The sequence below is a fragment of the Podarcis tiliguerta genome, assembly GCF_965153285.1.
Source record: "Podarcis tiliguerta genome assembly, chromosome: 13".
NCBI lineage: Eukaryota > Metazoa > Chordata > Lepidosauria > Squamata > Lacertidae > Podarcis > Podarcis tiliguerta.
Window position 1 is genome coordinate 39,429,505 of NC_139546.1, and position 15,531 is coordinate 39,445,035.

Here is a 15,531-nt window from a genome sequence, read left to right on the forward strand (position 1 = left end):
GCAGCAAATAGAGCGACGCCTTTTCTGACTGCTGCCAATGCATCTGCTTCCAGGTGCGAGGAGAGCTTTGGCTCCGCCCCCGCCATTGTGGTTCTCCCCCCCCCCCAAATCTCTCACCTCTCAGTGGTGCCTTCTCTCTCTGCCGCTCTACGATTGGCTCATTGGAGCGAGCGAGGCGGGATTTTCCTTTTTCCTTTTTTTTTTGGGACGATCCGCCGCTTAGATCTTCGCCGGCTGAGGCCACGCCTCCCCGCGTTCTGATTGGCCCAGGCGGGTTCGGAGCGGTGACATCCGGGCATTCTGGGGGAGGCGAGGTAAGAAGGAGGTGGCGGCGGCGGCCAGGGCGAGGGAGTGGCGGACCGGAGAGGGAACCGCCCAAGTCTGGCGGAGGGCTGCTGCGCCTCCCCTTGCATTCTGGCAGGTGAGCAAGCACCTTTCATTGCCCCCCCTCCCTTCTTTCCGCCCCCCTCCATTAAGAAGCACGGCGAAGGGGTTCAGGGTTCAGCCTTTCCCACTGCAATATCTTGTCTTTGCAATGCTTCTTTCTCTCCATGATAAGTATAAATAACAAAATTACTACTACTATAATTATTATTCTCCTCCCTTCCTCCCGATACGTCGCCTCTTTCCCCTTTCTGCCCCCCGAGGACCAAAAGCCTCGAAATGCACGTCCCCCCCCCCAACTCAGATCTCCCCTTCTCTCCGCCCTCCCCTCCACCCACTGCATGGCGGAAGACAGCCCCTCCTTTTCTATTCCATAATATTCCCTATTCTTCCTTACTGACATCTCGAACCCCAAGTCTCCCCACTGCCCGCTTCTGATGGATCCTTATCGCAGCTGGTTTGTAGGGAGATAGGGAGGGGGCAGCCCTTTTCTCTTCTCTTCTATCCCATAATAGCCTCCATTCCCATTTACTTTCCGGTGGGGGGGGGGTTGTGATGGGCTAAGATGCTCTCCTTGGCATCTTTCCCTTTCCCCCATTCGCAGCATTTCACCACATGTCGGGTGGGGGAATAATGTCTTTGCTCTGGCCATCCCATAATGTCCCCTTCCTCCCTTATCCCAGACCCGGCTGGCATTTTCCCCCAGCCTGCCCTCCCAATCGTTTTTCTCTGTCCCATGAAATTAAAAAGAATGGCAGCTGCCATTGTTTGTTTGCCTTCCACGCACCATTCCCTGCTGTCTGTCCTTCCCACCTGCCTCCCCCTCAATATCCTGGGTGACGATGGAGAACCTCCACAGACCTGTGTGCTGATCTCCTTTCGCTTTGTGCAAGCAGCTAAGGATTATTATTCTGTGGGATAGTGTGTTCCTAATGTGGGGTTCCAGGTTTTCTGAAATAAGGAATAAATCCCATTCAGGGATATTTGTTACTCCTTTCATCCTCTAACCCCATTTTTTTTTTTTTTTTTTTTTGCTCTTGATTTGCAAATCACTGTACTGTTGTCTCATCTTAATATATTTTGCCTAGGTGACAGCTTTAGCAATTAAAGTCAACTATCTGGGGTGGAGGGGTGGGGAAATAAACCACATTGGGTAGCTAATATCTCTACGTAAACTTGGCGCATGCCAATATATTTGAAATACTGTATAGTTCTTCTTTCTGTTCATCAAGGACCCTGAGTCGGAGAACTATAAAATGGTTAAATGCTGATTAAAATGTTTGGAACACATAATGTGAGCAGAATATTTTAAAAAAACAATGCCTCTCAGTATCACTAACACGCTCTGTCTGGGACTGCTTTTTAGGCTGGTCTGGAAGCTGTAACTGATATAAAACGCAGCCACTTGGCTACTTACTGAGAAATATTATCACTGTACATATTTTACCACTTTTAAAGGAGTTATACTGCCTGCCTACCACTAACCTACTGGGTCACGTTTGATATTTTGGTGCAAACCTAGAAAGCCCTAAATATCTTGGGACCATGATAACTTTCCCCCTGTTTTCATGCACCAGGAGTGAGGAAGTGGATTAAGCCCCCCACAACCTTGATAAGTGAGTGGAGGTACCCCCTGCCAAACTTCAAAGGGGTTGTGGTAGCAACCGATTGCTGTTTCCTTACCTGATGCACACCTGAAATCACTTACAGTGTCAAGTGTGTGATAGGTTGGTGTGGTTTTTTTGGGGGTGGAATGGCCTTGGGGCCAAATTATGACCCATTCCGGGCCTAATTAGGCTTGTGGGCTGGAGCTTCCCCACCTCTGCCGTACATGATCATTATGATCAACTGATGAATCCCTCCTGGTTGCGTCACTGCCTATGGAAGTGCAGTAAACAGTCATAGCGGAAGGACTTTTCCTGTGGTGATTCCTGCACTGTGGGACTACCATTCCCTTGGCAAACACACACATTAGTCATCTTCAGGTGTCCTTTTAAAAACACAGATCTGTTTCTGTCTATCAAATTTGCTTATCAAAGTGATATCATGCCTATCTTCCTGAATGACCTCAGGACTGCCAATGTCTCCTTTAAATGTTTTTAATGTCTGCGGCCTTTGTGGTGGTTGAACTTGGTACACTTATCATTTTAACTGTGCCCTAGTCTTGCAATTTCACACACACAAACACCCTCCACTGCCTCATATTATGTTTTTATACCCATTTGGACATTGCTGTACATGGCCTCCAGAATTGATGAGGCAGGCCATATAGCAGTATTTTTAAATAAACAAATGTTACTCAGTAAACAAATAATGCTCACTGTAAAAGCATTACTTTCACTGTGTGTCAAAAGCTGTGTAATGAAGGAGCTGAATGAGATTCTTCCTGGAAACTGTGTGCCAACACCTCAAAGCCGCCCAGAGCGGCTGGGGCAACCCAGTCAGATGGGCGGGGCACAATTAATACAATTATTAATATTATTTTTATTTTCACTGCCTGCCATATCTTATGCGGTGCAGAAGGGGGATGGTAGATGGTGCCCCTTGCTAAGGAGGGCGGTGGTCCTTCCTTAAACACATTTTCCCTTTTCTGACAGGAGCCCACAGACCATGGCGGAGCCACCAATCGAAGACGACGGCGAGGAAGCGGCTCAGGCCCAAGCCAAGCCGGAGCCGGCTCACCAGGCCACGGTGGCAGCCAAAAACCTGGCCATCTTGAAGGCGCGCTCCTTCGACGTCACCTTTGAGGTGGGGGACGAATATGAGGTCATCGAGACGATTGGCACCGGCGCTTACGGCGTGGTGAGCTCAGCACGCCGCAAGGACACAGGTAAGGGAGGGAGGAAAGCGCCAAGGCTGGATGGAAGCTGAGAGGATGCCGTTGTTTGGTCTCTAACTGTGCGCAGAGGTGGGGCCCGTGCAAATGGATGGATGCGAACAAGTCTCTCCACAGGGGCTTTGTTCTCCCTCCACTGTTGGAGGCAGTCTGCGTCTGAATACCAGTTCCTGGGAATCCCAAGTGGAAAGAATGCTCTTGTGCTCACGTTTTGGTTCTCTAGACACCTGGTTGTCCACTGTCTGACTGGCGTGAGGCTTTGGCTTTGCCCAGTAAGGCCGGGTTGTGTCCCCCAGCTGACTATTGAGGCTTTGGGGCCTTGTCCTTATTGGCTGCTCTGTGCTGTGATGCCCCAGGGATTTTTTCTCTCTCCAGCTTGACTCATTGGAGCCTGGCTGGGAATATAAACAGGGTTTGGGGGGGTGGTGGTAACGCACCCATTGATGTTAAAAACTGAACTGTAACTGTACCCTTTGTGATCATATGCCACACATCGCTTTCCTCTTGGTATGTTAAATTGCATAGCTGTGTCCTATCGTGTGGTGTCAGACTAGGACCTGGGAGACAGCAGGATTCAAATCCCCACTCAGCCATGAGGCTCCCTGGGTGACCTTGGGCCAGTCTCTGCCTCTCAAACTGACCTACCTCACAGGGCTGTTGTGGGGATTAAATTATTAAATGAGGATTAAAGGAGGGGGAGAACCATGTAACCACCTTGAGCTACTTTTGCGGGGGAATGTGGGATAGAAATGCAATAAATAAATATTTCTTCATTTACAATTGTGACAGCTTACCATGTTTAAACTAATTTTTCTTTATTTTTTCTGTAATCTGTTATTAGAAATGATTTTTAAAAAATTGAAAAATCAAAGGATGTCCCCCCCCCCCCACAAAAAAAGAGAGCAGTTCTCAATTCTTCACATGCCATATGTGAACAAGAAAATTGCATGCCAAAGTGAACTGGGCTGCCCCTTCACATCTAATTTGTGAAGCAGAGGGGGCTGGTTTTAAACCTTATGGGAGACATCAGGTGCATTGAGCCTAGCCTAGCTTTCCTCACAGGGTTGTTGCGAGGGGGAGAAATACTATAATGCACTCCAGGGGAAGGAGGGAAAGGCCAGGTGAGTGATGCGTCCGGATGTATGAGACGTATCCCTTTCTGATTTAACGCTTTGAACCTGTTTCCCCTGCTCTTCCCTTGCCAGGCCAGCAGGTGGCGATCAAGAAGATCCCCAACGCTTTTGATGTGGTCATGAACGCCAAGCGCACTTTGCGCGAACTGAAGATCCTCAAACATTTCAAGCATGACAACATCATCGCCATCAAGGACATCCTTAAGCCCTCTGTGCCTTATGCGGAATTCAAATCTGTGTAAGTGCTATTATTTCCCTGGATAAAGGGGTGCGGCCCTTAAAAAAAATATATCTCAGTTTCCTCCCAGTATCGTCATTAATACAGTGGTGCCTCGCAATACGAAATTAATCCGTTCCGCGAGTCTCTTCGTCTAGCGGTTTTTTCGTCTTGCAAAGCAACCCTATTAGCGGATTAACGGATTAGCGCTATTAGCGGTTTAGCGGCTATTAAAGGCTATTAAAGGCTTAGCGGATTAGCGGCTAAAAGGCTATTAGCGGTTTAGCGCCTTAGAAAAAGGGGTTGGGGAGCGGAAAAAAATCTCAAGACTCGCAAGACATTTTCGTCTTGCAAAGCAAGCCCATAGGGAAATTCGCCCTGCGAAGTGCATTGAAAAACGAAAAACCCTTTCGTCTAGCGGGTTTTCCGTCTTGCGAGGCATTCATCTTGCGGGGCACCACTGTATATCATGGAATAGGCTGAAACGACAAAATTAACTACCAAATCAAGAGGGCATAATGATGATGTGTTTAAGGAAGAATGGAGACCACTGATCTATCCAATGATCACCTGTATATGAAGTCGCTGGCAGGGTTTGAAATATAAGCAGTAGATTTCATGGTAGCAGGCTTTAGACAATACAAATAGATGTGCTGCAAAACAGTAATAAAAAGGAATAAAAAACAAACATCGGGAAAGAAGAGGCGGGAAGTCAAGAAGAAACTTTGTATGTTTTTAAAAAAGTATATGTTGATATATTTATGCTTTGAAATATTTTTGGAGACTTAGTAAAAATGATATGGAAAGGAATTCTGTATATAATGGAAGAGATAAAGGATTTGGATTATCATAAAAGATGAGGGATGAAAGGATTAATAATAGGACCCACAAAGGGAAGGACAGAAGTCCAGGAGATTCTTTGGAATCTTGTTTTTATGATTTACGTTTGATGTTGTTGTTGTTTAGTCGTTCAGTCGTGTCCGACTCTTCGTGACCCCATGGACCAGAGCACGCCAGGCACTCCAGTCTTCCACTGCCACCCGCAGTTTGGTCAGATTCATGTTTGTAGCTTCGAGAACACTGTCTAACCATCTCGTCCTCTGTCGTCCCCTTCTCCTTGTGCCCTCCATATGCAATATTTTTCTTTACAGCATTGGACTTTCCTTTCGCTTCCATGCATATCCGCAACTGAGCGTCCTTTCGGCTTTGGCCCAGCCACTTCATCAGCTCTGGATCTACTTGTACTTGTCCTCCGCTCTTCCCCAGTAGCATGTTGGACGCCTTCCGACCTGAGGGGCTCATCTTCCAGCGTCATAACTTTTATATGCCTGTTGTCTTTGTCCATGGAGTTTTCTTGGCAGGGATACTGGAGTGGCTTGCCGATTCCTGCTCCAGGTGGATCACGTTTGGTCAAAACTCTCCACTATGACCTGTTCATCATGGGTGCCCTGCTCGGCATAGTTCATAGCTTCTCTGAGTTCTTCAAGCCCCTTCGCCACGGCAAGGCAGTGATCCATGAAGGGGTTACGTTTGATATATCTGTGTAAAATTTTAATTTGAAAAACCAATTAAATTTTATATTTAAAAAATGATATGAAAAGAGAGAGTGAGAGAGAGACAGAGTCCGGCCAAAAGGCCCCCAGGGAATATTGTGGTGGAACAGTATTCAGGTTCTCTCCTTGACTGACCACGCCTGCTCTTCCCTTGGCCAGGTACGTTGTGCTGGACCTGATGGAGAGCGACCTGCACCAGATCATCCACTCCTCTCAGCCCCTCACCTTGGAGCACGTGCGCTACTTCCTCTACCAGCTCCTCCGGGGCCTCAAGTACATCCACTCGGCCAATGTCATCCACCGGGACCTGAAGCCCAGCAACCTCCTGATCAACGAGAACTGCGAGCTCAAGATCGGCGACTTCGGCATGGCCCGCGGCCTCTGCACCAAGCCCGACGAGTACAAGTACTTCATGACCGAGTACGTGGCCACGCGCTGGTACCGGGCCCCGGAGCTGATGCTCTCCCTCCACGAGTACACGGAAGCCATCGACATGTGGTCGGTTGGGTGCATCTTTGCCGAGATGCTGGGGCGGAAGCAGCTGTTCCCGGGGAAGAACTACATCCACCAGCTGCAGCTGATCATCACGGTGCTGGGAACCCCTCCGGCCAAAGTGGTCCACTCTATCGGGGCCGACCGCGTGCGCGCCTACGTCCAGAGCCTGCCGTCGCGCCAGCCGGTGCCTTGGGAGAGCCTCTACCAGAACGCCGACCGCAAGGCCTTGGCCTTGCTCTCCAAGATGCTGCGCTTCGACCCCCGCGAGCGGATCTCCGTGGTGGAGGCGCTGAACTACCCCTTCCTGGCCAAGTACCACGACCCGGACGACGAGCCCGACTGCGTCCCGGCTTTCGACTTCGACTTTGACAAGCGGGTGCTCACCAAGGAGCAGATCAAGGAGGCCATTGTGGCCGAGATCAACGACTTCCACGAGCGCCGGGAAGGCATTCGGCGGCAGATCAGCTTCAAGCCGGCCCTGAAGCAGGCGGTCGTCGGCGGAGGCGGCCAGGCGTTGCTCCTCTGCTGCCGCGACGTCGACATGCCCAGCGCCGGCTCGCCTCGGGCTGGAGACGGAGACTATGCCATGGCGTCTCCCGGGCCCTACTTGCTGTCGGAGACGATTGATCTCACCTCTCCGCCGGTGCCGTCGGCCGTTGTGCAGCCGGAGGTGAAGGCCGAAGAGGGCGCTCCGGCCGCCATTCCGCCGAAGCGGGAAGGCGCTATCTCGGACGACACCAAGGCTGCCCTCCGGGCGGCCATTTTGTCATCGACTCTCCGGCACAAGGCCAGAGGTAAGGGTTTGGAGGAAAGGAAGCTGACGTATATCGAGCCATGCCATTGGTCCATCTAGGTCAAGATTAGCTCCGCTGATTGGCAGTGGTTCCCAAGGGTTTCAAGGAAGCAGTTTGGTGCAAGGTAGCAGTGAGAGGGGATAATACTAATAATAATAATAATAATAATAATAATAATAATTTATTATTTATATCTGCCTGGTTTCTCCAGTCACTCCAGTAGATTAAAAACAGAATAAAACATCAAACATTAAAAACTTCCCAATACAGGGCTGCCTTCAGATATCTTCTAAATGTCAGATAGTTGTTTATTTCCTTGACATCTGATGGGAGGGCGTTCCACAGGGCGGGCGCCACTACTGAGAAGGCCCTCTGCCTGGTTTCCTGTAACCTTGCTTCTTGCAGTGAGAGAACCACCAGAAGGCCCTCGGAGCTGGACCTTAGTGTCCGGGGTGGAGACACTCCTTCAGGTATACGGGGCTGAGGCCGTTTAGGGCTTTAAAGGTCAGCACCAACACTTTGAATTGTGCTTGGAAATGTACTGGGAGCCAATGTAGGTCCTTCAGGACCAGTGTTATGTGGTTTTGGCAGCCACTCCCAGTCACCAGTCTAGCTGCCACATTCTGGATTAGTTGTAGTTTCCGGGTCACCTACAAAGGTAGCCTTCAGAACACTGGAAGACTACACAGTCCCCATCCCTGATCTAGTGTGTCATCCACCCTGTTTCCACCAGGCCTAGCCAGATGTTTCTGGGGAAACCCCAAGATGAAAACCAGATCTTCACATTTTGGGGGAAATGTTCCCCTATGAGAGCGGAGTCTTCCCAATTGTTCTGGGAGGCAGAGAAAGGGAGAGGCTGATGGGCAGCAGAACCATCTAAGCCACTTTCCACCTGCTTAACACTCTCCAGGTGTTGTGGACTGCAGCTCCTGTCATGAAGGGAAGGGTAGGCTAGGTGATCTGTAGGATATTTCCAAAGATGTATTAAGTGATTCCTGCAGAGCTGGACTATTGGTGGAATCCACAAATTTAGTGATTTCCCACAAGCATAAGCTTCCTTCCATGGAAAGTTAGCTCAGCTGGTTATGGTGTGGTGCTGATAATGCCAAGGTTGTGGGTTCGATTCCCATTCAGGCCACCTGCATATTCTTGCATTGCAGGGGGTTGGACTAGATTACCCTTGTGGTTCTCTTCCAAATCTGGAATTGTATGATAAGCAGGTGAAACTGAATCGCTGAGCATAGACGTAGCGGCTGCACAATGCAGGGCAACGGTAAAGGCTGGGTGTTTATCCACTTCCCCACAATCTCTCCCTTTCTTCCGCAGATACGCCCTCTACGGTGCCCGAGACGCCCGATATCCGCAGACCGGTCACGGCAAAGGAGCGCCAGCGCGAGCGTGAGGAGAAGCGCAAGCGGCGCCAAGAGCGAGCCAAAGAGCGTGAGAAGCAGAAGAAGGAGAAGGAGCGGGAGCGGAAGGGAATGCTGACCGAGAACGATCGGAACCTTCTGGAAAGGTGGACCAAGATGGTGGACCGTAACCAGAACAAGCCGCTCCAGAACGGGTCCGCCGTCCCGCTTCAGGCGAACGCAGCTGCCCACATTCTGCCTCAGGCCCCTCCTGCCAACCCCTTGCCGCCTCAGCCACCCCCTGCCAGCCACGTCCCCACGACCCCTTCTGGCGGCACGCCTGCCGACTTCCTCACCTTCCCGGACAAGAGGGTGTCTGGCCTGTGTGGGCCCAAGCTGACTCTCGTGCCTGTGGGGGCAGAGCTGGCCCCCGTCCAGGGCTCCGGCGCCAACGTGGTCCACTTCTTCCCAGCGCAGCCGGCCCCCTTCTTGGTCACTGCCCCAGCGTGTCCAAAACCCGGCCCCCCAAAACCGGAGTGCCTCCTCGGTGTCAAGTACACCTCTGGGCAGATCTTCCAGGGCCCTTACGGCGTGGCGGCCCTCAACGCCTGGAGCAGCGTCTCCCAGGCACCTGAAAACTGGGCCGTGGCTGGGCAGCTGCCGGTGACTCAGCCGGAGGTGGCGCCCCCTAGCGGTACTCTTCCGGAGCAAGCTGTGAGCTACGGACCCAGGGCTGGCGCGGAGCAGCCCCTGTTTCTGGCAGAGGTGGGGGGCAAGCCTGAGCTGCCGCCACAGGGTTTGGTTGGGGATGAAGCCGGGGGATCTGCCCAGCCCCACATGGCCCCGGGACTGCCATCAGAGCCTCCGGATATCAACGTGGTGACACAGCAGTTGTCTAAATCCCAGGTGATGCCTTTTTCTGTATGCTGAAGGGGAAGCTCTTGCTAGTTGCTCTCTAGAGAAATGGGGGGGGGGTACCCTTTTCGTTTTTGGTGCTTGGAGAATCTGGGGGTCACTTGCCAAGGAGGTCGTGGCCACCTGACTTTTTTCCAGGCAGCCCCTCAAGAGCTCATTGGATCCATGCCGGTCTCCCTCCCGCTGCTGCACTAACTAAATTCTCTCTCTTTTGTTTATTAATTTATTAATTATTAAATTTTCTGTGTTACAATTTAGAACATTCATTTAAACAACCTTAAAATATCAATGACTTCCCTTCTTCTCTTTCCGTGGTTCATTTTGCATAGCATAAATCCCTGCGTATTTTATATAAACTAAACCATTCAGAATTCCATTATTACTCCCATCAAAACTTATTAACACTGTTGAATTTATCTTAATGCTGCCAACGTTTTGCACTAACGAAATTCTCTGTAGCCTAGATCCATAGAACACTGGTGTTGACTAAATTAATAGTGTTTAGTATTAATAGTATTTAATCGCCTCAGCCAACTTTCCCTGTTTGATTTCAATGGATCTTTACTCAGAGCAGACCCATTTGAAATTAGTGGACTTAACTTAGTCATGCTAGTCTTTAATTTCAGTGGGTGTACTCTGCGTAATAATTAATATTGACTACTACTGTGTATGTTGTCCACTGATTTTTTCTGGTTCCTGATGACGACCTGCGATAAGCTGATCTCTGCACAAGGAATAAATCCACTGTTTACTTGATTCCAGGTGGAAGACCTCTTGCCCCCTGTTTTCTCTGGCACCCCAAAAGGCAGTGGAGCTGGCTACGGGGTTGGATTTGACCTGGAAGAATTTCTGAACCAATCTTTCGACATGGTTGGGGAGAACAGAGAGAGGTAAGAGTTGCTTGCCTGGGCTTGTAAGTGGAACAGAGCTATGTGCCATTTGCTCACAGATGTTCACTAGTGTGCTCACGACCTATTCCTTCAAGACCATGGCCACAGATTGGTTGGCTACCATTGGCTTACCTGCTCTGACATCACTGAGGGCCGGGCAGCTGAGAGCTAAAGTGAAAGGACCTTTAGCTTTGGAATTCTAAGATCAGTGGATAACTCTGTGGTTTAAATTAAAGCTTAGAAGTCTTGTCACTTGTGAGCTCTGGAATGATACATTATTAGTCACTTCAGACTTCTTTCCTAGCTACAGACAGACAGTGCGTATTGCTTACACATTCCAGTACTCCAGACTTCTTCTGCATATACAAATAATAATAATAATAATAATAATAATTTTTATTTATACCCCGCCCTCCCCAGCCAAGGCCTGCTCTCAGCATCCCCTTCTCTGACCAAAATCAGTGCAACTTGCCTCATTTGGATTCGTAGGATAGTAACCTGAAATATATGGATTTTGCCCAGTATCCTGCCCCCGTGTTCTTTCCTTACCAGCAGTTAACAAAGTGCAACTTCTCTAGAGGAAGAAAAAAAGTGCTTTTGCTCTCTAGAGCTTTCCTGTTGATGGGGTTCCCCTCCTTCAAAAGCTAGTACAGGCCTTGGGATATCAGCTGTATCTTCAGCTGTGAAGACAGATTCGTTCTGCTTCTCTGCAGTCTCCTCCTCTCCTCTCAGCCCCAACCCGTGTGGCCCAGTGATCAGGGATGATGGGAGCTTTAGTCAAATGACACCTGCAGGACTGCAGATTCCCCTTCCCTCCTATAGAGGGTGCTCCAACGCATATAGAAATTCCAAACTTGTAAAGAGGCAATCAAAGGAAAAGGGATGGTGCCCTGACTATTCAGGTGCTCTAAACTGGCGGCCCGAAGCTTTTTACTCCATGGACTACTTGAAAATTGCTGAGGGTCTTGGTGGACCTCTTAACAATTTCCCTGCCGGTTGTAGCAATTGTAATGGACCATGCTAGTTAGTGTAAAAGGTAAAGGTACCCCTGCCCGTACGGGCCAGTCTTGACAGACTCTAGGGTTGTGTGCCCATCTCACTCAAGAGGCCGGGGGCCAGCGCTGTCCAGAGACACTTCCGGGTCACGTGGCCAGCGTGACATCGCTGCTCTGGCGAGCCAGAGCTGCACACGGAAATGCCGTTTACCTTCCCGCTAGTAAGCGGTCCCTATTTATCTACTTGCACTTTGATGTGCTTTCGAACTGCTAGGTTGGCAGGCGCTGGGACCGAACAGCAGGAGCGCACCCCGCCACGGGGATTCGAACCGCCGACCTTACGATCGGCAAGCCCTAGGCGCTGAGGCTTTAACCCACAGCGCCACCCGCGTCCCAAACTAGTTAGTGTATGATTTTTTAAATTGCATATTTACATGCAGATCAAAGTTTGGGAAGCCCTGATCTTAATTTAGTCTCTGGATGTTTTTGGACTACAGATCCCATCGTCCTTTACCAGTAGTCAGGGGCGATGGGAGTTGTAGTCCACCAACATCTTTTTTGCAGGCGCAACGTTGAAGAACACTGTTCTAGAGCAGGATCTCCCAAACATGGGTCTCCAGCTGTTTTTTGGACTCCCTGACCATTGGTTTTTCCAGTTACGGATGGAGACCCAGGTTTGAGAAACCCTGTCCTACAGCATCTCCCGAGCGCCAAAAAGGGCTGTGCTCCAGGCACCCCAAAGAGGGCGCTACACTGCACAGGGCTACATGGTTTTGTATCCCCTCCTTCCTGCATGAAGAGCCAGACTTTTTCTTTCACCCACAGCATTATGCAAAATGGTACACTTTTGGCCATCTGCCTTGTCTTGTCCTTCGCCCATTGTCTTGTCCTTCACCTGTTCCCCTCTTTCCTCCTCCTGCCTTAGTCAAGGGGACTCTGCCCCGCTCTCGGCCTCCCTCCTCGCCGACTGGCTGGAAGTCCATCGCATGAACCCCGCCGACATGGAATCCCTCCAGCAGGAACTGCAGCTGGGCTCTCCCATGATCCTCTCTGACATTCCAGACCTGCAGGACGCCTGAAAACGTTGCCTCTTCCTTCCGCTGTCTTCCTCCTCTTCCGTTTCGGCCGGGTGCGATAAAGTCTGAGCCCCGCTTGGGTCTTCTTTACGGCCTTCTTGGCGACTCTGGCTGGGAACGTCACCGCAGTGCCTGCCTTTTTCCTTCCTTCCTTCATTTTTTTTTTCAAAGCACCAGCTGGGTTGAGCCGGTGTTTGGACTTTCTACAAAAAAGGTCTGCGGGTGGCCCAGGCAACACCCCTGTCCCTCCTGTTCAGGTGTGTTGCAGGACGCAGGAATGAAAGCTGTTCAGGTAACAACCTCAGCCGACAACACTAAAAGGTGGATCCATTACCTGTTGTCTTACCTGTTGCCCATTACCTGCTGAGAGAACGCCTTCCTGACCCCTCACTGTGTTTTCCTTTTGCCTCATGGCCTGAGAACCGGACACCTCTCTCCTGTTTGAGGAGCGAGCATCCGTGTAAACGCGTTTTCTTTTTTCCACGTTTACTGACGACGGGAGAGAAACACGGGTGCCAAATGCGCAGCCATAGCACGCTTTGCCTTTTATAAAAAGTGTGTTGAAAGCGCTGGATCGTATGAGAGGATCGCCCTGTTGCGGGGAAAGGGGGGTGGGAATAAGGAGGTAAGATGGCCCCTATTGGATCAGCCCAGCATCCTGTTCTCACAGCGGCCAATCAGACGCCTACAGGAAGCTCTCAAGAACGACGCAAGCGCAACAGCGATTCTTAGCATTTGAGGGCATGTTGCTTCTCACAGCAGAGGAATAAGCTAGCTAGCCCATGGGGTTGGCAGTCACTGACAGCCTTACCTTCCACAAGTTATTGCCTCATTCTCTTTGAAAGCCATCTAAGTTGGTGGCAGCCACCTTACAGAAGGAGCTGCCTTAATATTGAAGTAGACCAAGGGGGTTTGTCTAGCCTGGCTCTGTGCATTCTGACCTTGGGGTGCATCTCCCAAGATCTTGGGGGGAAGTCTTCTGCAGGGTTCCTTTTAACTGGAAATGGCAGGGATTGAACCCTGAACCGCCCTCAGCAGACATGCAGAAATTATTGGCCCTTCTGGTGTTGCTGGACTACAAGTCCCATCATCTCTGGCCTTTGGCTGACGGGGAGTTGCAATTCCCTGCCATTCCTCTGCTTTGGGACCTCTTTCCTGGCTCTGTCTAAAACGCCTGCCTTCCTGCAAGCGTGACCCATCAGGTGAAGGTGTGTCTTGGGAGCCAGTGTGGTGTAGTGGTTAAGAGCAGTGGACTCGTAATCTGGTGAACTGGGTTCGCTTCCCCGCTCCTCCACATGCAGCTGCTGGGTGACCTTGGGCTAGTCAAACTTCTCTGAAGTCTCTTAGCTTCACTCACCTCACAGAGTGTTTGTTGTGGGGGAGGAAGGGAAAAGGAGATTGTTAGACGCTTTGAGACTCCTTCAGGTAGTGATAAAGCGGGATATCAAATCCAAACTCCTCCTCCTCCTGCGGCTGCCACGTGGAAGATGGCTCAGGACAACCCCCCACGGTGCCCGCCTATTGAGCATCAGTCCCTTTAGCCCAGTATTGCCCACACTGACTGGCAGCGGCTGTCCAGGGTTTCAAGTGGAGTGGTGGTCCCCAGCTGGATTTGAAATCAGATCTGAATCTGGGACCTTCTGCATGCACAGCTGAGCTAATGGGAGGTCCTGCACCCTCTGCTAACTTGCCTGGCTGGCTGCTCTTGACCTGTGTGCGAGTCTCATATGAAGATGGTTTCAGGTGGCTTCCATTTGGCTGCAACAGGCAGGCCTAGTCACCAAGAAGGCCTCTGAAGCTGCCATCTTGCCAGCCCACCAGCCATTTCTTCCCATGAGACCGTGGCGCCAAATTCGCCACAGAGGAGCCAGACTTTCCCCTTCCTCAGGAGCCGCTCTGCCATGTTGAGAGTCTCCAGTCCCGGAGGATGCAGTGTGGCCGAGAACGTAGGGTGGTGATGGTCCTGTTTTCACCAAGATGAGGGTGCCCCAGATTTCCAGGAGTGCCTTAGCCAGCCGTCTTCCCTTGTGTGCAGCAGGCCCTGAGGCCTCGTTTATGTAAGCTGAGCTCTAGAAGACGTTGCTTGTTTTCAACACGCCTGTCTAGATGAGAATTCCACATTTGGGGTACCGGTGGCAGAGATTTCTCTTCTGCCCCCCACCCAATGGAACCGTGAGCATTGCATAGCAAAGGTGACCTTCCCTCTTGGTTCATTGTGGCCCACTAGGAAAACTCTGCAGCCCAGGACTGCATTGGAACATTAAACTGGGGCCTTGTTTACTTGAACTGAGATTATTTTGGGTTCAGCTATTCCTGCGGCATCAAGAGAAACCAATGATGTCCTTTCTCTCTCTCTCTCTCTCTCTCTCTCTCTCTCTCTCTCTTTCTTTCTTTCTCCCTCTGTCAAGGGTAGCCTCGCCCCCAGTTGTATTTTCCTACAAAGAAGTGAGGGTTGGGATTTTGGCCAGATCACAGGGTTGATTTTCGGATACTTTCTGTGCTTGGTTAGCTGGGTGGAGATAGAAAACGCACCTCTGAAGATTCAGAGGTCAGAGTTGAAATGGATTCTTGTGTGTGTCTGTTGTGTGTACATTGTCTTTAGTCCGAGTCTTGAGTGCTGCTGGCTGTGTGTGGTGGATTTTCTCCAAAGCGATGGTGCCATCTCGTGATGATTTTTGTCATTAAACTTTCTATTAAAATGGTGATTTATAAAAAGCCGGAGTGGTGCAGTGTTTGTATTGTGTCTTTCCTTGTTTCCTGTAGGATTACTAGCAGGTAAAAAGGGCCCTGTTGGATGAGGCCAGTGGCCGATCTCGTTCAGCTTCCTCGAATCGTAGAGTTGCAAGGGACCCTGAGGAGCATCTAGTCCAACCCCCTGCAATATGCAGCTGCCC

General features: G+C 50.5%; 2 protein-coding genes across 2 annotated transcripts in view; both read left to right on the forward strand.

Annotated features, from left to right (window-relative positions):
* The window catches only part of LOC310662829 (pyrin domain-containing protein 1-like), a 742,864-nt gene that overhangs the window by 582,983 nt on the left and 144,350 nt on the right, over nucleotides 1-15,531 (forward strand). The window lies entirely within an intron of this gene.
* MAPK7 (mitogen-activated protein kinase 7) lies at nucleotides 335-15,352 on the forward strand. The gene is made up of 7 exons (XM_083409871.1): nucleotides 335-421; nucleotides 2,982-3,214; nucleotides 4,426-4,591; nucleotides 6,283-7,412; nucleotides 8,739-9,667; nucleotides 10,439-10,566; nucleotides 12,487-15,352. The coding sequence occupies exons 2-7, from the start codon at nucleotides 2,995-2,997 to the stop codon at nucleotides 12,638-12,640; spliced, it is 2,727 nt and encodes a 908-aa protein (XP_083265997.1). The 5' UTR covers nucleotides 335-421; nucleotides 2,982-2,994; the 3' UTR covers nucleotides 12,641-15,352.

Coding starts and splice junctions, on each gene's coding strand:
- MAPK7 (XM_083409871.1), top strand. CDS start 2,995: ATGGCGGAGCCACCAATCGAAGACGACGGCGAGGAAGCGGCTCAGGCC. Junction 4,592..6,282: donor TATGCGGAATTCAAATCTGT/GTAAGTGCTATT, acceptor TCCCTTGGCCAG/GTACGTTGTGCTGGACCTGA. Junction 9,668..10,438: donor AGCAGTTGTCTAAATCCCAG/GTGATGCCTTTT, acceptor ACTTGATTCCAG/GTGGAAGACCTCTTGCCCCC.